The 23233-nt window shown below is 38.0% G+C and overlaps 2 protein-coding genes across 2 annotated transcripts; one reads left to right on the top strand and one right to left on the bottom strand.

Moving 5' to 3' along the window:
- LOC109233327 (prosaposin-like) lies at positions 3458–10987 on the top strand. The gene is made up of 6 exons (XM_019399166.1): positions 3458–3615; positions 5958–6067; positions 7569–7756; positions 8116–8313; positions 9952–10011; positions 10639–10987. Exons 2-6 carry the CDS (start codon positions 5959–5961, stop codon positions 10798–10800), a joined length of 717 nt encoding a protein of 238 aa, XP_019254711.1. The 5' UTR covers positions 3458–3615; position 5958; the 3' UTR covers positions 10801–10987.
- On the bottom strand, positions 12051–14557 carry LOC109233326 (CBL-interacting serine/threonine-protein kinase 14-like). The gene has a single exon (XM_019399165.1). It carries the CDS (start codon positions 14283–14285, stop codon positions 12954–12956), a length of 1332 nt encoding a protein of 443 aa, XP_019254710.1. The 5' UTR covers positions 14286–14557; the 3' UTR covers positions 12051–12953.

Here is a 23233-nt window from a genome sequence, read left to right as displayed (position 1 = left end):
AAGCAAACTTACCTCCAAAGACAACGACATTGTGAAGAGTTTATGATAGGCAATTGCTAATCAATAGTTGCTATTTGCTAAATTCGTAAGAGGAAAATTCAATAGTTGAATTCTTCTACGAACCCACAAAATTTGAAGAGCTTCTTCCGACAGCCAATTGTTTGATACCTATAATAATTAAGATGAAAATAAAAGTTGTTAAGAACACAAAGATACATAACGAAAATAAAAGGCTGCTAGCAAAAGATTTGTAGCTTAAGGCAGTTTTGGTAAAGGGAAAAAGGCCAAAACTGTCTCTATACTATCGAAAATTAGTCACGTTTATACCCGTTTTTACTTTCGGTCCAAATATATGCCTGCCGTTAAGAAAGTAGACAAAATAGTCCCTAGCCCTAACGGCTGTCCATGACTCAGCAACTAAAATGACACGGTGGACTCCATGTCACTATTTATTTTCCATCTGTAATAATAAATAACTAAACCCTCTAAATTATTTTAGTTGGAATATTGATTTTGTAACCAGTATGACTTGAGTGTATCACATAACCCATGCACTAGTCAAAATTTAGTTTTCCTGACAAAGCAATTACAGAATATATTGGGCTATTTACTGTCACCTTCATCTGGCTTCCCTTAACTAGAAACTACAGACAATTCTGAATAAACTAGAACAGTCATTTTTTCTTAATAAATCCAAATTATCCAATAAATTTTGGAAAAAATAACTTTCGGCAGAAAAGAAAAAAATTGTAAATATGAAGTATAACTGAAGAGTCGATCATAAAAGCCAAATCGAAACCCAAATAAATGAAGGGTACTGCATTTTCTCAAATTAAACAAGTTAATTTCTTAAAGAAAGATAAAAATGTTATAGCAATTGTCATTTTGTCACTTATATACAATTGCCTAATAGACCACTTACAATTTTTGATGTAAGCAAAATTTTTCTTTAAAAAAAAAGAGAGAGAAAAAGAGGGACACAGAAAAAGAAGAAAAACAGCTCCACTTGATTCTCATTCGGGTGAGAATCGTTTCGAGGTTTTTGATCTGTTTTGGATAGAACAAAGAATCTGACATTGGAATGCTGAAACTATTCAAAGCTGCAACTTATTATTTAAATTAGAATTGGTTAAATCTTTGTGCCTTGAATTTAGAAAATTAGAGAAGGAGAAGACTACTTTGAGTGGATTTAGTTATCTATTATTACATATGGAAAATAAATAGTGACATGGAGTCCATCGTGTCATTTTAGTTGCTGAGTCATGAACCGCCGTTAGGGTTAGGGACGATTTTGTCTACTTTCTTAACGGCGGGCATATATTTGGATCGAAAGTAGAAACGGGTATAAACGTGACTAATTTTCGATAGTATAGGGACAATTTGGGCCTTTTTCCCTTTGGTAAAAGGATCGCAAACTTAAACAAAGAAAGACACAACTTCCTACCTAAACAAAGAAAAGCAATATCCTACAAAAAAGGCAATAAATAATCATTTTTGGTTTTTTCTTGCTTGGCGTAATTTCTATGTACGTAGAATAAGGGAAAAAATTTATAAACGAATTATTTGAATTGTATACGATAAATTTAATTGATTTTGATGTCCTAAATATTAGAAATTATTTTGTGTTGTTGTTCAAATAAGGAAAATTTGTATAAGTAAAGTTTTAGTTGACTTTAAATGCTAAATATTAGGAGAATAATTAAATGACTATTTTGTCTAATGTGAACTCTATTTTAAAAGGGTAAAAAAGACGAACGATATTTCGCTTAGGGCCTTCGTGCTTTTAATATAGTATAGATAAGAATGCATATTCAAGTTATTGCTTACACATAGGGGTGTATATAGGTCGGGTTGGTTCGAATTTTACAATTACCAAACCAAACTAATTGTGTCTGGTTATTAAATCTAAAGACCAAACCAACTCAATAAAACTCGGGTTTTTCACGGGTTTTCGGCTTATTCGGATTTTTTTCGGGGTTTTTACTGGTAAAATCTTCGTAGAACAAAACATATAACTTGTGCTCAAAATATTTCTTTAATCCTAGCAAGATACAACTATATAAAGTATTTTCCAAGAAAATAATACAAAATATGAGATGTGTCATGGCATTATCCTAAAATATTCAACAATAAAGACAATAAAATTATGTAATTTAAATATTGCTAATTAAAAAGCCATAATAAAAATAAACATAATCTAAAAGTACTAAGTCATGCTAAAATAAGTAAACTAATAAGGGAGTATTAATCACATGACTAAACGCTAAAGAAAAAATAAAAATAAGTTATGCATTTTTATCTAAATTATTGCAAAACAAAAAATAGATATTCAATACATTTTCGTTCGTAGTATTTTAATTGAATGTATTTTGTTAGTATTAGTATTGATTTGAATTTGGTTTGGGCTTTTGTTAGCATTATTTAATTTACTAATATTAATGGCTATAGAACTTATTGGATCGTTCAAAAGTTCTAAGTCCAGCCTTGAAATAATACCTTAGATTTACTCCTCAAAGCCATAGTAAAAGGAAAAGAGACCGCAGGAGGTAGGGGTGTCGGTCGGTTGGTACGGTACGATATTTAGATATTTCGGTTCGGTGTTTTCGGTATTCAGTTTCATAAAATTCTATACCAATACCGTACCTAATTTAAATTCGATATGGTTCGATTTTTCTCCTTTCGGTTTCGGTTTATTCGGTTCGGTAACTTCGGTTTATTCGTTTTGAATACTAACTAGTGCATAGATCCATACACTCTAATATTTTTAATTAAAGTACTCAAAATACAAACTGAAAATGTTTGTTGACAAAATTTTTATCCAAAACTAGCAAATATCGACCCGAATAGAGAAAATTGCACATAAAAGAATTTTTGATCATTAGAAATGTCTTGTTACTTGTTTAGAGTTAATTGATGAACTTTGAGAATAAAGGAAAGTAAAATTTTAGATTTTTTATATTTATGTTATAATTGATAATATGTGTTTTGTGTAATATAATATATATTATGGTACAATATTGGTATTTCGGTATTTAATCTTAAAATATCAAATACCACACCTAATACCAATTTTTTTTTTTTAAAATCAAACCAAATATCATACCAAATATCAAAATACCGTATACCAAATATTAAAATTATTGATTTCGGTACAATAATTCGGTATTTACCAAATTATGCCCTAGCAGGATGAATAGAATTCCTCCCTACGAACCTTGGAAATGAGTAAAATCCCAATTAATCAAGAACACAAAGTGCAAAAGGATCCTTTTGATTATTAACTACAACAATACTATTATTATATTTTAAATTTAAAAAAGAAAAACGAAAAAAGAATTGGATAAAGATCGAAATATAGCAGCCGCAGAGGATTAGCTCCCCAGTAGAAATCAACAACAGTTTTAGAAGAAAAAATAAATAATTATAGCAGCCGCAGAGGATTAGCTCCCCAATAGAAATCAACAACAGTTTTAGAAGAAAAAATAAATAAAACGATCCACAACAAGCCAAACAATAATTGCGATTGCTTCCTACTACAAGAAAGGGAAAGGGGGCGTTGCTTGAAGGAAGCATTCTGTATTTTCGCTGACTCAGAAAATCTTCCCTTTTTTGCAGGTAATCATTCTGCTATTCCTCATCATATTTTTTCATTCTTCGTTCCGTATCGAGTTTTAAAATTTTGATTCTTTTTATTTTTCCTCTGTGCGATGATCTCTGTTTCTTTATTTATTTTAAGACATCACTGATGCTGATCTTCCTTGATTTTTTCCCCTTAATTCTTTAATTTTATGGGCTTATTCTTGTCTTTGCACTTTTCGTATTGTCTATGTTTCTATTGAAGTCATAGTAATATGTTTGATTCAATCAAGTAATTTTATCTTTCTGACTTATTCCTTATTCACTGGATCAAACTTCAAACAACCAGGGCGGGTGGGGTTCAGCTGCAATCCAGTTTGTAAATTCAAAAGATGAGATCTTCTTAAGTTGTGGAGGAATCTAAACCTTATTGGAGTTGAGAATCCTGGGAATATAATTTTTGTTATTTCTGCTTAGAGTAGAAGTAGCTGAGATTGTTGCTCTTATCATCTAATTTAGTCGTGACTCAAGTTAAGTTTGAAATTTGATATGTTACTATTTGGGATTGAGGCTATTGAGGCGTAATTGATTGATCGATATGGCTGTCAAACACTCGAGCAAAGTCGGAGTGTTTGATCAGTCAGTAGATTGAGGAATTGTTGATTGATTGATTTGATGTAAAACACTCAGCGTAGGGATCAGCTTCTGGTTCTAAAGTAAGAGGATGGTTTTGAATTTGACCATTATTTTATAGGAGTTGTATCTTGGCTTTTATGACAGATGAGCAAATTTGACAGTATATGTGAGACTGTAAATTTATTTAAAATACACAAATACTTTCGAAAGGCTGATGTTGATAATTTTAATGCTATAAAGTGTAGAGGCAGTATGTCTAGTCTTAGTTACCTTGGCAACCTGCATATGCAACTGTTGGACTGAGTTAAGCGGTAATTTATTGCTTATTTGATCAGCCTGAGACAAAGCCAGCATGAGCCAAATAGATTCTCAGCTTGAATATCCAGTGTAATTATTGCAAAGGAAATTATGAGTCTTCTTGTTATGTGCACTTCAACTTCTTTTTTTCCTCTCACGTTCCTATTGTTCTTCTCGTTTGAGTGAATAGTTCATAATGAATGACTGTGAGATCAGTTCTATTGAAATAAAAAGAAGTCTTCAAGACCCATTTTTTGAATAAACTTGTCCGTGGTAAAAATACCGACTTCCAACTCTTAAGCATATTGCTTGCAATGTATAGATGTATTCACAAGCTAGAAGAAAAATGGTGATAGCCGTGTGTGTGTGTATATATATATATATATATATATATATATATATATATATATATATATGTAGTGTTAGAAACTCAGTATTCGATGCTGCAAATCCTTGATAGACCTTGTGATGATTTATTTATTGTTGAACTTTTTGAGCGGCCAAAGTTTTCATCTTTAAGTAAATGTAAGCAAAAGTTATACTCAAAACAATCTTTTAGGAGAGCCAATTTTGCATATTTCTGTCAGATCCCCCTTCATAAGTATGGCTACTTCATTCACAAATCATTAAGGTTCATTAAAGAAACCTTGTTGACAAAATGGACTTGTAAGCAAAACATCAAATATAATAACAATAACTATGTGTCAACCAAATTAGTTGAGGTCAACTATATGAGTCATCTAAATTAAATTAGGGTTTCTCTAAATTTAGAGACTCATATATCTTAAACTTATAATACTCCCGATAAGCAGTAGATAAACTTTTGTTATTTATCCTCTAAGGATGTTAGTTTCAGCTTATGCCGGACATGGTCATTTGTGATCTTCTTGTATATCCACACATTTATCTTAACATTCTCATTTTTAAGACACTCATGTTGTGGATATGTTGGGACTTAGAGGCGCAACATAAGTATTACTGGTTTTTTTGATAGAATTTGTCTTTCATCTTGGTAGGTATTTGTTATTGCATAGCAGTCCTATAACACCTCTATTTCAACCACCCTATTTTATTTCTATGCGGTACATCTTGTTCTCATGCCATTTTTCTTAAAGTCTGAACAACAACTACAACAACAACAACCCAGTAAAATCCCACAAGTGGGCTTAGGCATCACATTTCCGTCTAGTCTCACTTAAACTTCATTCTTTCTGTGGGGCAAATCCCATATCTTTTCCCTATTGTTATATGGAATTCTCACAAATGTTACTTCGCACGTATGTTTATGTGGGTTCGAAACACATAATTAATGCACGATAAGAAAAGACAGCTTCATGTGCTTGCAACTGTCATTCTTCAAGTGCTATTAGCATGTCTCTCGTTGATTTCTCTTTTTTGTACTTTATTATGCTATTTCTTGAATCTGGACTTACTGTTTCACTTGGCAGCATGGATGTCAAGGTCTGCCTCTGCCTTCTCATACTCGGTGCTGTGTGTTGTACTGCTAGAGAATTAGCAGCCCCTGACCTCCTTATTAAAGAAACCACGGATGTTTCAGGTACTTTTCATATTCTTTTGTTAACAATGCCAGTGGCTTTAGTATTGTGTTTGGATATGATTTTTGTAATATGGATTCTGAAATAATGGGATAGCTTTAAATTACACACACATAGGAAAATGATGACCGCTAAAAATTATTTTTTTTTTTGATGAAGTAATAAGATTCATTAATAGCATCAAGAAGATGCAAGATGATAAGTACAAAAGATGAGTGTGAGCTCCAGAATAGGCTAACTATAGTTCCAGGGAGCTAACAAAATCCAAAAAAAGCTCAGGGGAATTTACAGGGGAGAGTTTGCACCAACTAAAGAGTAATAAAAAACATTTAGCCTTGAGTGCATGATTTGAAGTTGATAAACCATCAAAACATCTTCCTTTCTGTCCATACTACCCAAAATGCATGCTGGTATCATGTTCCAGATCTTCTTGATGGATTTGCCAACTTTCCATGAGCTCCAAACTTCAACCGCCTGCTAAATAGTAAATCTGCATCCATAAAATTTACGAATTCTGTGAACAGCATTGATGTCCTTCTATGGTCAGTGACCTATCCATAATTAGCGAGAACCTCTTGGGTTTTCCAGGGTAGATGTCTAGTGGAAGTTTGTGATTTTTTCGCTAGAGCATTTCCTAAGCTAAGCTTTGAATTTACTTGCAGTTTATTCATTTACTAATTTTCAGTTCCTAAAAACTGTTATAGTAATGACCTTTCTCTTCCAATTTTTCTTCCCCAATCCTCTAAATTTAAACTGCGACATCAACTTTCTCTAAACCGAAGATCTTTCTTTTTGCACCTATTACCAACCAACCAGTCTCTTGAGGAAGTACCGTCAATATATTTTCCATGGGGTCCTTCTCTGTTTTCAAGTCAATTTGGTTTGTTAGTTCCGTTTATTTAAGATATACTTCATATGACTTATAATGATATCGACATCAATTTTCCTGGATGTGTGTTATACTGTTATGTGTCTGTAATGTCAGATATGGCCTGTTTTTATTAAATAGAGGGATGGACTGTGGAAATACAAACTTTAGAAGGTCAAGTGTTTCATTTTATTTGCTTGGTAGTCTAGGTCATAATAGCAGTTTACTCCAAAAAGAACGGGGCACAAGGTATTGTTCTCTTTAAAATAAGGGGTTCATGATAATTTGAGAAACTATGGTGAAAAGTTATCCTCGGAATCTTGACTTGGATGCTTGCCTGCAAATTTCAAATTAGCTACTTATATGGCTTTATTGTCTGTTTATCCTCCATTAGTAAGATTTTGTTAGATGGGGATGTAGGTGATTTCTCCAGCCAATTATCTTTCTGGTAGATTTCTTTTATTCATGCTTACCAGCCTAATCTATGTTTAACTATATTCTCCTGTAGCAGATGCTATCATCTTGTTGATATATTTATGTAAAGTCATTTATTTTACTTGATTGATTTAGGAGTACGGATACCTGAATAAGAACTTTATTATGACTTAACATTGATCTTGGCTTTCTTGCAATAGCATTGTGGATAAGTAACCTGCAGGCACAGAAACAACTTCAGCCTCTGAAAGACGTCGAAGGATTGTGCACATTGTGTGAAGAATATACTGCTAGTGCACTTGGTTACCTTTCTAATAACGAGACCCAAACAAAGATACTTGACCTACTACTCAACACCTGTTCGAAGATGCCAATATACAAGCTCAAGGTACTTATGATCTGACATAAATGTCCATCTATTGACCATTAATTTTTCCCAAATGATTAATTCACATTGCCAATAATGCTACTAAATTGTTAATAATTCCTAATCACACACACACACATATTTGGAATAAATGTCTCACTTTGCTGTCTATATTTGTTATTTAGTGTCGATGTATACTAGCAATTAGGTGATGCCTTGACGCTTTGGAACCTACAGGAAAGCCCCTTATAAGTGAGGCGAAGTTCTCACCCTGTGTTGTGCATAGCTTGATATTTTTAGGATTATGCAACAACATTGATAATGCTATTTTCTATCTTTTGCAACATTAATTTTCAAGTGACTTTCTCTTATGCTTGTAGTGCACTGCCCTGGTGGATCAGTATGTTCGTCCCTTCTTCTTAGTGATCTCCACTATAAAACCTGATGATATTTGCCAAAAGGTTGACCTTTGTCAGAAAGTGGTTTCCATCTCTCAACAGTTCTCTCAGAATGGCTGTGACTTGTGTCATCAAGTGGTTAAAGAGACACTTTTGAAATTGAGAAATCCTGACACTCAGGTACTCTTGTCTTTCATTATATATATACATTTTATATGCCGAACTATTGAGAGAAAGGAAAAAAGAACCATGTTTTCAGGGTTAGCGTCCACTTACATTTAGCTGAGAGTCTGCACTATTACAAAGGCCGGAAGGTGGTTGATTTGACTCTCTGAATGCTACATAAAAATGTCAATCCAAAATTGCAAATGTGTTACTGACAATGAAAGTCATTTGGACGAATGCATAAAAAATTATTTTTTAGCATTTCTTTGTAGCTGCAAGTTATTCATACAAGATAGTATGTATGTGTGTGTCTACTGCTACGGTGGTGCTGGGACTCTTTGGTCAAGCTTGCACACACCTTGACTATTCCATCGGGTACCTACCAATGTGTCAATTGTTCGGTTCGGCGGTTAATTTATAAAATTTGTATAGTACCAGTTTTTCGTTACTCTACTATTTATAACCAAAGTTAGACTTTTGGAAACTGTCCCAATCATCTCGGTTTATCTTCGGTATTAGTTTTGGTTTGTTAACTTTCAGTATTTTTCTTAAAATGTCATGTAAGGATCGATAGTAGAAGTTAGAATGTGATAACATACCTACTTACTTAGGACTTTGGCAAAACTTTTTAAACATTTTTACTGTTTAAAAAGAGATGAATCAAGGGAATATGAAAGATGGCTAGAAGAGAGATCCATCTCACTAAAAGAAAGTAAGCGAAGCCAAGAGAAATATAAATCACACAAGTAGGAATATATTAATCAAGTTGGGATTCAAAAATAGAGTCTATTAGAAGATTAAATATCCAATAAGAGAAATGTAAATCATACGAGAAGAAAGATATTCAATCTAGTAGTTTGCTACTTAAGATGCTGGAACTAGTTTAGTTTAATAGGTGTAGCAGAATATGTTTGGGAGCTAGGACTTTGTGTTATAATTACTTGCTGGCTTGTGATTGTTTCCAAAATTCCAAGGCCCAAGGAAAAAAATTAATGTTTTATTATTTTTAAACTTAATAATACAAAATATATTTTTCATGTACAAATTTATTCGGTACGGTTTGGTATTTTTTCGGTTTATTTTTATAAAAATAAAAAACCTACTCTAATTATAGGTGCGGTAATATATTCATCTAAAAACCTACGGTTTTATTAAAAGAAATCTAATAATCGGTTCGGTACAGTATGGTTCGGTCGGTTTAGTTGAAAGGTCCATTGACACCCCTACTACCTCTCACCACGAGTAACTCAGCTCACGAAAACTTAGGCAGATAGAAAGAATCCCCTAGCTCTTTTGTTCCCTCTACTATGATCTGAGTCTTTATTTCATGGTTTTCTTTCCCACTTTTTGATAGCTAGCCTACGCCCTTGGGTGTGATATCATGAAGATATATTGTTGAGCATTGTTGGTAATTAAAAAGACTATGTCTTTGGATTTACATTTACTGGTTCAAATCTGGCAGGTTGGATGTTTTATTTCATTTATCCTCATAAAAAGAATGTCATTAAATTTACCATAGATGTATATGGAGCTAGTAAGTGGCTGTCTTTTTTTCTTTTTTTTAGTGGTAAGTGACAGTATGTGTTTGTTGTGTGACAGAATACCACTTGTGATTATCTTCAGTAAACTCAGTTTCTTCTTGTATTCTTTCAGTTAGACATACTTGAGTTGCTCCTGAAGGCATGTGGATCTGTTGAAAAATATGCTAATAAGGTAAAAACCCTCTGAAGCTAATCTTCTATCATAACTATACCTTAATGCCTGCTTTTACTTCGCAAATTCCATCTCAGATAACTCCTTGAATTCTGATAGCTAACAACTATTGTACTTGTTTTGGACTTTTTGGTGTCCTTAAAAAGCTTTTGCAAGCCCCATGTGTCCACAACTATGTTGCTTGGACTCTCCGGAAATGTCACGGGGTGCATGTTGGATCCTCCAAAAGTACTGCATTTTTGGAGGCTCGGACACGGGTTTTCGGAGAGTCCATCGCAACATAGGTCCACAACCCTGAATTGTTAGAGGAAATGAAATGCTTGTCAATGAATGTTTCCTCATTAAGGGGCGAGTTTGCAAAGGATATCTGATGATCCATTATATTTTTCTTTGAGACATGTAATACGTGATCACAAGCCTTAATTGCTCTCAGAAAATTATTACTATATTGAGGAATAAGTGCAAGGGTCAGGTTATATTACTTGCAATATTTCCGTATCCAAGAGCCTTATGAAGTACTTGATGATTGTGAGTGGAAGGATAAAAGGTCGTCTGATAACTGTACTGATGTTTCTTTTCTTTTTTTGTCTTGCCGGTTTTTTCTTTGTGCCTCGTGATGTTCTGCAGTGCAAGAAAATGGTCTTTGAATATGCACCAGTGATCCTCGTGAATGCGGAACATTTTCTGGAGAAAAATGACGTATGCACCATCTTGCATGCCTGTGAGCCTGCTGTTAGTAAAGAGGAAGATTTACCAAAGATGCAAACTTCAATGCATTCTGCCTCTTAAGGAATACAGGTTATTGAGACTAGCTTGGGATGTGTTGTATTTAAACAATTGGATACCATCTTTCTGTTTGTGCCTTATTGTGTATAGTGTGTGAAATTGAAGTGCAAACTTCATCTCTTGTTTATATGCAATGACGTTTATCTAAGTCCTAAGAAGCTTAATTTAATAAAAGTTAGTCGTTCTTGATTGCTATGAGCACTTAGATTGGATAGTATTTTGGTGTCTTATTTTCTTGGGTTAGACGGGCGCCTGACTTGCTCTAAAACCCAATTGCTACCGCCTGCGCGTTATTTACACTAGGTGACCACTTTTGTGTTTGGTCACTCTTTCGGAATTAGACCGTGGTCTGAATATGGTTTGAATTTTAAGCTTCAGATCAGGTTATCGCTTTTGAACTTCAGACCATTGGTCTAATTTTGGAAAAGTTGCCAATTTCTAAATACGGGGTCATAAAAGTTGCTGTGTAAATCAACCGTAGTCCGTCAAAAAAAAAAAAAAAATTCGTATAGCCACGTAATGAGTACTTGTAAGGGTACATCCTCAATTCTTAGGCAATGATGAATTCAACGCTTAGATGCACACATGTATTAGATACCCGTCCCATGTCCACGTAGGGGTGGCAAAATGGATTAAAAAAACTATTATTATCTATTCACGTTATCCACTAAAAAATGGATTGGATAATGAACTTCGTATATACGGGTCAAATGTGGATAAGAACCATATTATCCACTTAAAAAATGGATAACAAATGAATAAATTAATGGGTTTAACTTTTACATTTGTAAAGATTCAAATTGAGGGCTCCTCAAGTTTGGGAGACTAGGAATTCTCCCAAAAATGATCATATTCAAGAAGTCATAGATAATGTGAATATATCTATATTATCTGCCAGTTAACCCATTTTCTATCCATATTACATCACCCGTTTTCGACCTGCTCATATCTGGCACAACCCACCCGTTTGGCACCCCTGTGTCCATTTAACATATATTTGGCAACTTTTCCAAATATCCTCACAAATGTCCTCTAGCGATATGACGTTTTTTTGCATCAAATCTAGTCATTTTCTCCATTCAAACTGTAGTTGATCATATCATAGAACATCATTTCCTCAAACTTTTAAGATATAATACAAGGACCAAGTAGGAGCATAGATGAAATTTCCTTATCAACTCTACTTTTCCCTCTCATATAAAACCTTACAATTAGATAACGACCTTCGCTTACCATTAGGAAAGCTAAAATAGGAAGAAAAAAACAAATCCTTCTATATGTCGTTTCCCACTATCCAGAAAAGGATATCCCTAATTAAGTCCATGATCACAATGATCATTTTACTATGAAAAAAGAGATTATCAGGAAATAGAAGTATCGGGTAAAAAGAAAAGATACATAACCCCGTACTTTTACCCCTCTGTTTCTTATGCTTTCAAAGAGTACAAAATATAGTACTAAAATACATTCTTCTACTAACTCTTCACATAATAGTTATACAACAGGTTTTGCCAAAGTTGACAGTAGTATAGAATCCCTATTTGCAGAAAATGTAAGTTCTTTTCTTCATATCCCTCTAAGAATTTACCAGATCATGTGTATCTAAGCTAAGCTAGGACATCACTTAGGTATGGCCTTTCAATATAATACACCTTAGGGGAAGATAGAACGATGCAACACTCGTCCAGATGAATGTGAGACAGCAGACGACAAGGAAGGTTTGCTTCCCAAGGAAGAGAATACAATAAAAAGAGATCAGCAACTTTGACTTACCCCAAGCAATGCGCTCCGAGGGGCATTGTTCTCGGTGCAATCCAACACTTGCCCTGCTTTGCCTGCCCGCTCTGCTCCCTCTTTGAATCAATTGATCCGCTGCTTCAAATACAGTATCAAAAAGTACCCCCTATTGAGCCTCAATTTGCATGGACTTAGTAGCTAGAAAATGGCAATTGCCACATAAAATCCGCTCTGTTGTTCTTATGGATTTTCACAACACTGCTATATAAAAATGGAATATGCACTTGAAATGAATATTCGAGTTGTGTTAAGATATATACCATGAGCAATATGAATATGGATCGAGTAATCTGTTTCTTTAACCAGAAAAAATCATTTATACTGAAATCAGTTGACTAGTAAAAAGCCAATCCAACTTTTCAGCTACTGGAAATCTGTCCGTCATGTTTATAGAAAAATCCACTTAATTGCGGCTTAAATTTCTGTTTCCATATACCTCGCTCTGGTCCAGCTCCTATCTCCCTCTCTTTAACTTCTACAATTACCAGTTTCTCCGTTAATCTGTTAATCTCCGCTACTAGTACAAAATTTCCATTTTGCCCCTCGACTCTCACGGCGGCGCCATTATTACCGGTGACTCTCATCCCTTCCGATTTAGCTACCTCCTCAATCCTCCGCGTAATTCTCTCTGGTGGCTCCATTGAAACAAACCTTTCAACGTCCACTTTGTCTCTGCCTCCTAAACAGTTCAATAATCCAGTCAAATTAACACCTGACGATAACGAGATTATATGAAATGCATTCAGAAACTTGCCGTCTTGATTTGTATCGAAGTTTTTGAACTGAAATTCATCATCGAGCTGCGATTTCACCTCTTTGAAACCTTTTCGAAACCACGGATCGTTTCTGATCTGTTCAATGGAGATTCGAGTTTGAGGATTCGTGTCCAGTAGTCGAGTCAGTAACAGCTTTAACCCGTGTGAGGTCCACTTAGGGCAGCGAAATTCGCCTTTGTAGATTTTCCGATACATAGCCATTAGATTTGAATCACTGAAAGGTAAATAACCAGCGTTGAGCACAAAAAGGATGATGCCACATGACCATATATCCACCTTAGCTCCATCGTATCCTTTCTTCTCGAGAATTTCAGGTGCCACGTAAGCTGGAGTGCCGCAGAGCGTGTGGAGGAATCCGTCGGGTCGGATCTGATCCGATACTGCGCTTAGCCCGAAATCTGTGACCTTGAGATCCCAATTCTCATCAAGCAACAGGTTCTCCAGCTTCAGATCACGGTGATAGACGCCGCGAGAGTGACAGTAATCAATGGCGGAGATTAATTGCTGAAAATATCGACGGCTGAGATCCTCGCTAAATCGGCCTTTGCTGACCTTAGCAAACAGCTCTCCACCTTTAGCGAATTCCATGACGAAGTAGATCTTCGTCTTCGTAGCAAGTACCTCGTGGAGGTGTACGATATGAGGGTGGCGCAACCTGCGCATGATAGAGATCTCCCGCTTAACATGCGCCGTGAAACCACCTTTCAAAATTTTCTGCTTGCTTACGGTCTTAATCGCCACACTCTGCCTCGTCCTAATGTCCCTGGCATGATAAACTTTCGCAAAAGCGCCGCAACCAAGGAGTTTCCCTACCTCATATTTTCCAAAGAGGTTAAGCTTGAAATCACCGGCGGTTGCAGCGGCGGCGGAGGCGGATGACGATGAACTACTTTCCTCATGTAAGATCTCTGGCATTACTAGATCCAGAGACCACAAAGGTACTACCAAATCTCTCGAAAATTTCTTCTTCCTTTTGCATCAAAGCAACACTATAGTAGATTAACTAATTCTAGAAAATTCTTTTAGCATCTAAGCAGAAGAGAGAAAATTCGAATGGGTCAACGCGCAAATCGTAGATATTTTGTGAAAAGATTGGGAAAAAATTAGAGGTGGGGAGATAGTAGGTGAATACGGGAATTGATCGACGTGTTCAAATTAACCACGTTACTCTTTTAGTTGAAACACATGGAATATTTACAAGAGTATGGTCCCGCCAACTGCTAATCTAACAAAGCAAATTAATAGCTAATCACATGAATCATGAGGGCAACTAGAAATGATGAAACTCTATAAAGTTTTAAGTTCGAGCTCTGGGAAAAAAATTCTAATGACGGATAATCTTTTGACAAGAAATGCCAAAAAATTAATACATTAGGGAAAGAGAAGGTGGCAATGTGAGAGGAACGCTACATTAACGATGGAGTTTGAACTCTCCGTCTCAATTTGGAAGACAGAAAGCTTACTCGCCTTCAACTCCTTCTTATTAAATTATCCCATACGAATTTGAATTAATGAGTTACGAGTTTTGGATACCAATGATTTAACCAAATTAGAAAGGTTTAAAAAGAGTTCTCTCCCTAGTATAATCAAGTTACAAGGATTCGAAGACGGAGTTAAAATTTGAATTTTACGAGTTTGAACTTTTAATTTTTAAGAGTTATTGAGTTTTAAATTAATTATTTGTACTATTCAATAGATCTTTTAAAATAAATAAGTTTACGTTAACCAATCATGTAGAAATGCAGTTGGTTTCAGTTTACAGCCTACACTCCAACACAGACTATAAATGAGCGTAAGTTGAATAATCTTTTCTTTTCCTTTTTTAGATAAGACTTGTCAATAGCAGAATAATCTATCCGTATTCCGTACCCGTTGATCCAAACCCAAGCCCCGGGGATAGGGCATAAAAAAGGGAAACTACAACATCAAACTAGATGCTACAATATTAAAATAGAAAGCCATTTAATTATGTTTTAATAGAGAAATTTCAATAAGTTCAAGTACCGCTAGGTGGTTCTCAATCATACACATTGTTCTATGATTGTATTTTTTCTCACTATTTTTCAATTCTATTTTCTATTACTTATAAGTAGTTCCAAATTTGGCTAATATGCTAATGGGTCTCATTCTATCAAAGACAGTAATTGACTGGACATTTGACTCTTACCACTGTATGGGTCAAAATCTGATCAAGGGAATCTTGTCTAAGAGAGAATAACTAAAAGCTGATTAGGCCGAGGTCGTGCTTAAGAAGAAACCTATTGGCGAGCTGAGTAACTAGGGTCGAGGTCGAGTACTCGGATCAACCCAAACGGCTAGTTTAATAAAAAGATATTTTAGAGGAATATTCTTTGGCATTTGTACTTTGTTAGGTCAGGAATATGTCCCATATAAGTATGAATAGATAGAGAAAAAAGGGGTAGGTAATATTCTATATGATAAGTTTTCTCATGAAAAGTTGACTGTCAAGTAAATTACAAACATCGTCTTTACAAAAGATTCGATTTGTTGTTGATCCCACACTTTCTTGCATCAGACCCGAGAAAGCTATATTCCCACGTTTGTTTGTCTTACATCATTGTCAGAGGGAGACCATCTCATTGAATATCTGGTGAATCATCCTCTCTATTTACATTTATTGCCATTTAATATATTTATTGCTTGTCATTTCTCTCCCATACATTCATAACAATACCATGTAACACCCCTCTGTATTAAATTGGTTTAAGTGTAGTTATACATTGTTCATATCAACCAAATTCAGATCTAGGATTTATTAGGTTTAACTAGGATTTACTCATTATCATCTTATTCAATTAGTTTAACAAAAAAACCTTAACACTTTTTAGTTAAACAATTTGGCTCCGTCTGTGGGAATTTTCTAGTTAAAATTTTAGTTTTTTCTAGATCTAAATAAACAAAACATAAAACTTTGCAAAAACCCCGTATTTACTTGTTTGTACAAATTTGACATGGCAGGCAACGGAGAAGAAAAGAGAAAGGCAATAGCCAACCTCACCACCAACCTACTCCACACCATTAACGTAGTGGATGAAACGGAGGGCGATGACATAACACCAAACATCTCTACGAGGCGAAGCAGCTCGCCTCTACCTCTCGGTAGCATCACGACCTCGCACGATAAGGGGGCTTCTACATCCACTACAGAAGAGGCACCACCAGCAGTGAAAAAGCTACTTGAGGCATGGTTGACAAACACTCTAACCGACTTCCTCGATAAGCCCTCTCAGAGGTCGCGTAGAGAATAGGCAAGGGTCAGCGTTACATCGACAGCTGACGAGCAGTACCCCCCCCCCCTCGCAACATGTACTACTCAAAATGCTAGTAATGCAGGGTAAGGACACCCTCACGGCCATTTTAAGGGAAATGGAGGAGATGGAGAATGAGAACAAAAATGCTCCGCAACCAAATGAAAGAACATCAGGAGAGGGTAGACAAAATACCGGGTACCCAAAAACTTTTGCCAAAAATGGACGCCAGTCGATTTGTTGAGCAGCCATATAGCGACGAGGCTGCACCGCACGCCATACTATAGACCTTTAATATGCCGCCGTACTTAAAAATATACGACGTCACGACGAATCCGGAAGATCACGTAACCCACTATGTCACCGCAGTAAAAGGCCACGGCCTCGTCAAAGAACAAGTATCATCCATATTGATGAAGAAGTTTGGAGAAACCCTAACTGCGGAAGCGCTGAGTTAGTACTCACAGTTACGTGCGCGTTCCATAGAAACGTTCGAGGAAATAGCAGACAAGTTCGTCACCGCCCATGCCGGGGCTAAGAAAGCTGAGGCGAGGGTGAACGACATATTCGCCATTAAGCAATCACCGGGCGAAGGACTTAGGGACTTCCTTTCCCGGTTCAACCGTGTAAGAATGAGCCTTCCAAATGTATCTGAGGGGATGGTGGTAGCTATTTTCCAAAATGGGCTAAGCAGGAGTGGGTCGAGGGAGACCAAAAAGTTGCTAAGCCGACTCATGAAGTACCCTCCAACCACTTGGGACGAGATACACAACACCTACTGTGTCGAGGTAAGAACCGACGAGGACGGTCTCAATGGACCTACCCAACGTTTGACCTCAGTTCAAATAGAGCCCAGGAAAGACCAGAGATACGATAACAAGAGAGATCTAGCAGGACCCCGTCCTAACCGGGAAAGACATCAGCCTTCCAGCCAAGGCACCCTCATGTCGCCTCCCCGACATGACGAAGGCCCTTCTAGGCCAAGAATAGGGACTCACCAAAATGAGAGAGGTATGCCCCCTTATTATCTGCTAATAATTTTTATGTTTCCCCTCAGAAATGGTTTACGTGCTGGAGAAGCTCAGCCCAAAAGTAAAGTGGCCACAAAAAATAAGGTCTGACCGAGCACTAGAAAGTCAAACTCCCTCTGTGAGTTCCACCAGGAGCGAGGCCACAAAATCAAGGAGTGTATCGCCTTTAGACAAGAGGTCGTGAATATGCTACACCAACGACACTTGAAAGAACTGATGAGCGACCGAGGGAGGGCCAACTTCGCCCGTGGACGTGAACAACACCAGGGACCGCCCAAACTACCCTCCCCAGTTCGAACCATTCAAATGATTATTGGAGGGAGCGGCGACGCGTCAATCAACAGCGTAAAGTTCACCACCACCCACAAACTCAAACGGTCAATCACCCATGAACAATATGACAAACTCGAAGAAAGTATCATCTTCGATAAGTCAGATACCCCCGGTTTGGATTTTCCTCACTATGACGCTCTTGTCATTACTTTGCGCATTTTTTATATCGATGTAAAACGTATTATGATCGATGACGGGAGCGGCACGTGCATCATCCACTCTCGAGTTCTCACTCAAATGAAACTCGAAGATATGATAGTGCCATGCTGCATCACGCTAACAGGTTTTAATAATGCAGTTGAGCGAACTTCCGGAGAAATCACACTGGTCGTCCTGGCCGGTGGCGTCACTTTGAAGACCACGTTCCACATCATGGACCAGGATACGACGTACAATGCCATCATAGGTCGACCTTGGATACACTCCATGAAAGCCGTCCCCTCTAGCTTATATCAAGTCATCAAATTTCCCACCCCCTTGGGAGTATTCAGCATCCGAGGAGAGCAACGCACTGCCCGGGAATGCTACCGCATCGCCCAAGACTGCACATACACCCAATAATTAAAAGGAAAGGCTGAGGAGGCATAACAATTATCGAAGTTGCGGTCAGATGCTGATGAGGGGAAAGACGTCATCAAAGACCCCGAAATAGCAGAAGCCATAGGGTCAACCGTGGAGGACCTCAACCCCGTCCAACTAGATGATAACGACCACAACAAGAAAGCTTTTATCGGCCATAAGCTCCAAGAGCTAGGTAAATTTCGCCAATTCTTAAAAATAACATAGACCTGTCTGCTTTTTCCTATGCAGATATGCCAGGTATCCCGAAGGAGATACCAACTCATAAGTTAAACGTCGATCCATTTTACCCCAGTAAGGCAAATTAGACGAAAGTTCAACTCCAGAATAAATGATGCGGTCCGCGAAGAGGTTAAACAATGTTAGAAAACGATTCCATCAGAGAATCTAAGTACCCTCAGTGGGTCGCCTACGTGGTCATGGTGAAAAACAATCTTCCCCTTCTCTTCTCGGCGGGCGCTCTCGATCTCCAAAATAAGAGTCTAAAAAAAAGAGAAGGAAAAGATAAAAGAAAGGAAGAGCCGAAAAGAGTTAGTAAAGACAGAAAGGGGAAAAGGGCGCAAATCACAAAAATAACGAGGAAGAAAACTCACCCTCAGAGCCATAACAGATATGCCTAGCGATAAATCGGAATCTTTAAGTGCTTGAAGAGTCCTGTTCTCGGCGGCGGAGCAAAGAGGGGCCAAAGAAGGGACCACGCTCGCCGTGTCATCCAACAAATGGCAGTCCAAAGGGATGACAATCGAACGAGAAGATCCATCAGTTCTCACCTCAACCCGGGTAAACATCCGTTGAATATCCTCTCATCCTCAGGATCGACATCGGAGCCAGATTCGTAATCGTTTACGACCACTCCTTTAGCCCTCTCCTCAGCCGAGGAAGGGACATCGACCCGCTCTAACATCGACGGATCACTCCTCGGAATGACTACAGTTGCCTCTGGTCTCTCCCCTCCTTGCACGGAGACAATCTCCACATTCGACAGGGGCACGGTCTCTGCATCAAAAGCCGTACCGCCCCCGGTTCGGCCGTGGTCAACTCGGGATCACCCCCCGCGGGCTCCTCATCCTCGATCGCTCCGCCGTGAACCTTTATACTTCATCTTTTCAGCAGAGTCTCTTCCTTCTCGCCCTGCGACGACTCATCCACCAAATGAACACTGAAGAAGTCGGAATCTCCACTAGCAAGGCAACAACCTGGCAGCTAGGCCTACGCGAGGCCGGGGTCCAAGAAGGAACGACAGACTGAACGGGCTCGCTTGCAGCCGTAGCGAGTAAAGGCCCAGTCGAAGTGTTTGACTGGCGAAATGCGGAAGTAGGAGCCATCGCCCTCCGACCTACCAACAAAGAAATACAAGTAAAAAACAAAAGGAGAGAAGAGGATACGATCAAAACTACTGAGATCAAAATGAAATGACTCACCGGCCGAAGTTTTGCGCGCAAATCTCTCATTGAACTGCGACCACTCACGGATCCCCAACATGTGAGGCGAAATTTGGCTCACCCAATCACGAATATCGGCAACTGGCGAAGGGGGAGACTTCTCAGCTACATAAAAAGAAAAGAAGGGGGAGAACGATTAGAACACCAAAAAGAAACAACAAACAACCAGTTGGGAGAAACACTAACGAGCATAGTTCCACTCCTCGGGAAACCCGTTGGGGTTCGACACCACGTGCTCCGTCCTCACATAGAAGAAATTAACCCAAAAAACGGCAATTTGTTTTATCATCCATCTTCACCACCAGTCCCTTGGTCCCACAATAGCGGAGGTGTATCATCGTACCCCTGTGAAAACTTGGGGCGAAGAGGTGAAGCAGATGACGGAGAGAAATAACACGGTTAGCTAACTCCACGTACTTGTTAAGCATAAGGAAAAACTTATAGATGTATGCGGAGAGCTGAGCCGGACACACGCCATAATAGCGGCAGAAGTCCTCCGCCAAGGAAGGAAGAGGAAGCGTATAGCTGACGACAAACGGATACGCGTAGAGTGCGCAGTATCCTGGGCAATGTATCTGCACCATGTCATTACCAACAGGGATAAGTTCGACGTGGTCTGTATTTGTCCACTTATCCCTAAATGCAACAAGCATTGCCGCATCCATCTCAGAAACGACGGGTTCAAGATCATCTTCAGGTCGCTTTGAGAAGTCCGACCTGGCCTTCCCCGAACGTGGAACTATCTCATCCACAGTGGGGAAACTCTCATCTTCTACAATGGCCACTCCTTATTCATGAGAAGGCATGTCCACAGTCAATGGGACAGGATCAGAAGCTCCCTCAAGGGTAGAAGATGCACTAGCCATTTTTCTCTCACGTATATACGAAGAAACTGCGAATGTGAACGCGGTAACCATAGCAGAAAACGCTAATAGAATGGAGAGATAAAGATGCAAGAATTCTGAAAAAGAAGAAGGGGATGCTTGGAGTTTCGAACGCTTAAGAGATGCAGCAACTCAAATGAGGAATTCCCATCCCTATTTATAATAATACTAACACCATAATCGAGAAAGCCAAACGCCACATTAATTTCGAAACAGAAGAGGCGCGGGAAACGACGTAACGCATCGGGAACATGCGTCATAATGACGCAAGATGAAGTGACGTCATTTCAGTCTGACGTAACGGTCAGATATGGCTCTTAAAGTGCCACGTCGTCACCTCGCATAGAAAGGTTACTCCTCGGCCAACATGCTCAGATTTCTCAAATTACAACTGGCGAAGTCCGCCCATCGAGCTCGTCCAAAAACAACCCCGACGGGCGGAAGGACTAACTGTATGGGTCAAAATTTGACCAAGGGAATCTTGCCTAAGAGAGGATAACTAAAAGCCGATTAGGTCGAGGTCGTGCTTAAGAAGGAACCTATTAGCTAGCTGAGTAACTAGGGTCGAGTTCGAGTACTCGGATCAGCCCAAACAACTAGTTTAGTAAAAAGATATTTTAGAGGAATATTCTCTGGCATTTGTACTTTTAGTTAGGTCAGGGATATGTCCCATATAAGTAGGAATAGAGAGAGAAAAGATGGGTAGATAATATTCTATATGATAAGTTCTCTCATGAAAAGTTGACTGTCAAGTAAATTACAAACATTGTCGTCACAAAAGATTCGATTTGTTGTTGATCCCACTTTCTCGCATCAAATCCGGAAAGCTTTCTATATTCCCATGTTTGTTTGTCTTGCATCATTGTCAGAGGGAAAATCATCCACCTCATTATATATTTGGGTGAATCATTCTCTCTATTTAAATTTATTTCCATTTAATATATATATTACTTGTCATTTCTCTCCCATACATTCATAACAATACCATTAAACACCCCCTCTGTATTAAATTGGTTTACGTTGTTCGTATCAACCAAATTCATATATAGGATTGACCCATTATCATCTTATTTAAATAGTTTAACAAAAAAGCTTAACACTTTTTGGTCAAACTACTACCAAGAGACTAATGGGTACCGACTGTCGAAGGATTCTGACTGTAGCTAACAGCCCAAGCTGCTTCTTAACAAACGAATGAATTACTATGATTGAGAGTCCGATTGAGCTTTTACATGGTGAAAAGACCTACACCTCATCCTATTGGGGATCCCTCAATTTCTCCCCGAACTCCAAATTTTGCTAAAGAGAAATCCATCAGAATGACTGGCTTAAGTTACAAGTAGAGGCGGATCCAGGATTTGAAGGTTGCGGGTGCATTTTTTAATTCAACCAAAATATGCTTTTTATATAGGGTGCCCACTACTAATATATCACTATTTTCTAAAGACATACATGTATGCATGAAATTTTTTCCACCAAACTTTACGGGGGCTGGTGACCCCTCTACCTCTAGTTGTAACTATTCCCTCTATCTCTGATAGGGATTGACTTTGAAGGGTGTTCAACATCGCTAGTTTGTTAGGGATTGTTCCATAACAAACTCTAAGGGGTCGTTTAGCACATGGCAAAAGGATAATAATCTCGAGATAAAATTTGCTCTAATTCACTTTATCGATCAACCGATCTTAGGAGCTGCGGGCTTGGCGTTCCGACTGGTCCATTGGACTTTGATTTTTGCATAAGCCAAAGTTCAACCGATTATCATGTGCAACATATCTTAATTACTCGACCAGCCCATTTTGGAGCCGACATGTTGGTGTTAACATTATCATAAGTGAAATTGAGAATAAACAACCAACTCCAAAACTTACCTTTTTTCCTTTTAAAAAATATATAGAAATGTGCAGGTTGGGAATTGGAGTTACACACGTCTAGTTAGGGGTGGCAAATGGGCAGGTTGGGCTGAATTTGGGCAGGATGGGTTAGGTCAATAAATGGGTCATTGCCCAACCCAGCCCAAAGTATACTTGGGTTAAGATGGGCTAAACAGTGGATCATAACCCAACTCGCCCAACTTGACCCATGTTTTAGAACCATGCTCGTCTTGCATAAAAAAGCCTTTTACCTTAAAATGTGTAAGTTGAAAAATATTTTGTGGGTGAGTGGGGGTGCAGAAAAACGAAAAAAATAGAAAACAGAAAATCGAAACTACAAAAAAAAAAATTGAGGGGGCTTGCGCGGAGGGGGATAGGGTGGTGCAAAAAAATAAAAAAAACATAAAATTGAAAATATATAAAAAAAAAATTGAGGGGGTTTTTGCGCGCG

This window comes from Nicotiana attenuata, chromosome 10 (genome assembly GCF_001879085.1).
Source record: "Nicotiana attenuata strain UT chromosome 10, NIATTr2, whole genome shotgun sequence".
Lineage (NCBI taxonomy): Eukaryota > Viridiplantae > Streptophyta > Magnoliopsida > Solanales > Solanaceae > Nicotiana > Nicotiana attenuata.
Note: the sequence above shows the minus strand (reverse complement) of the source record. Positions and strands in the feature narration are given on the sequence as shown.

What these genes read in the sequence shown, in the direction of transcription:
- LOC109233326 (XM_019399165.1), bottom strand. Translation starts at nt 14,285, where the DNA reads ATGCCAGAGATCTTACATGAGGAAAGTAGTTCATCGTCATCCGCCTCC.
- LOC109233327 (XM_019399166.1), top strand. Translation starts at nt 5,959, where the DNA reads ATGGATGTCAAGGTCTGCCTCTGCCTTCTCATACTCGGTGCTGTGTGT. An exon ending in TGCCAATATACAAGCTCAAG is followed by an intron (nt 7,757 to 8,115) that starts GTACTTATGATC and finishes TTATGCTTGTAG; the next exon opens with TGCACTGCCCTGGTGGATCA. An exon ending in TGAGAAATCCTGACACTCAG is followed by an intron (nt 8,314 to 9,951) that starts GTACTCTTGTCT and finishes GTATTCTTTCAG; the next exon opens with TTAGACATACTTGAGTTGCT.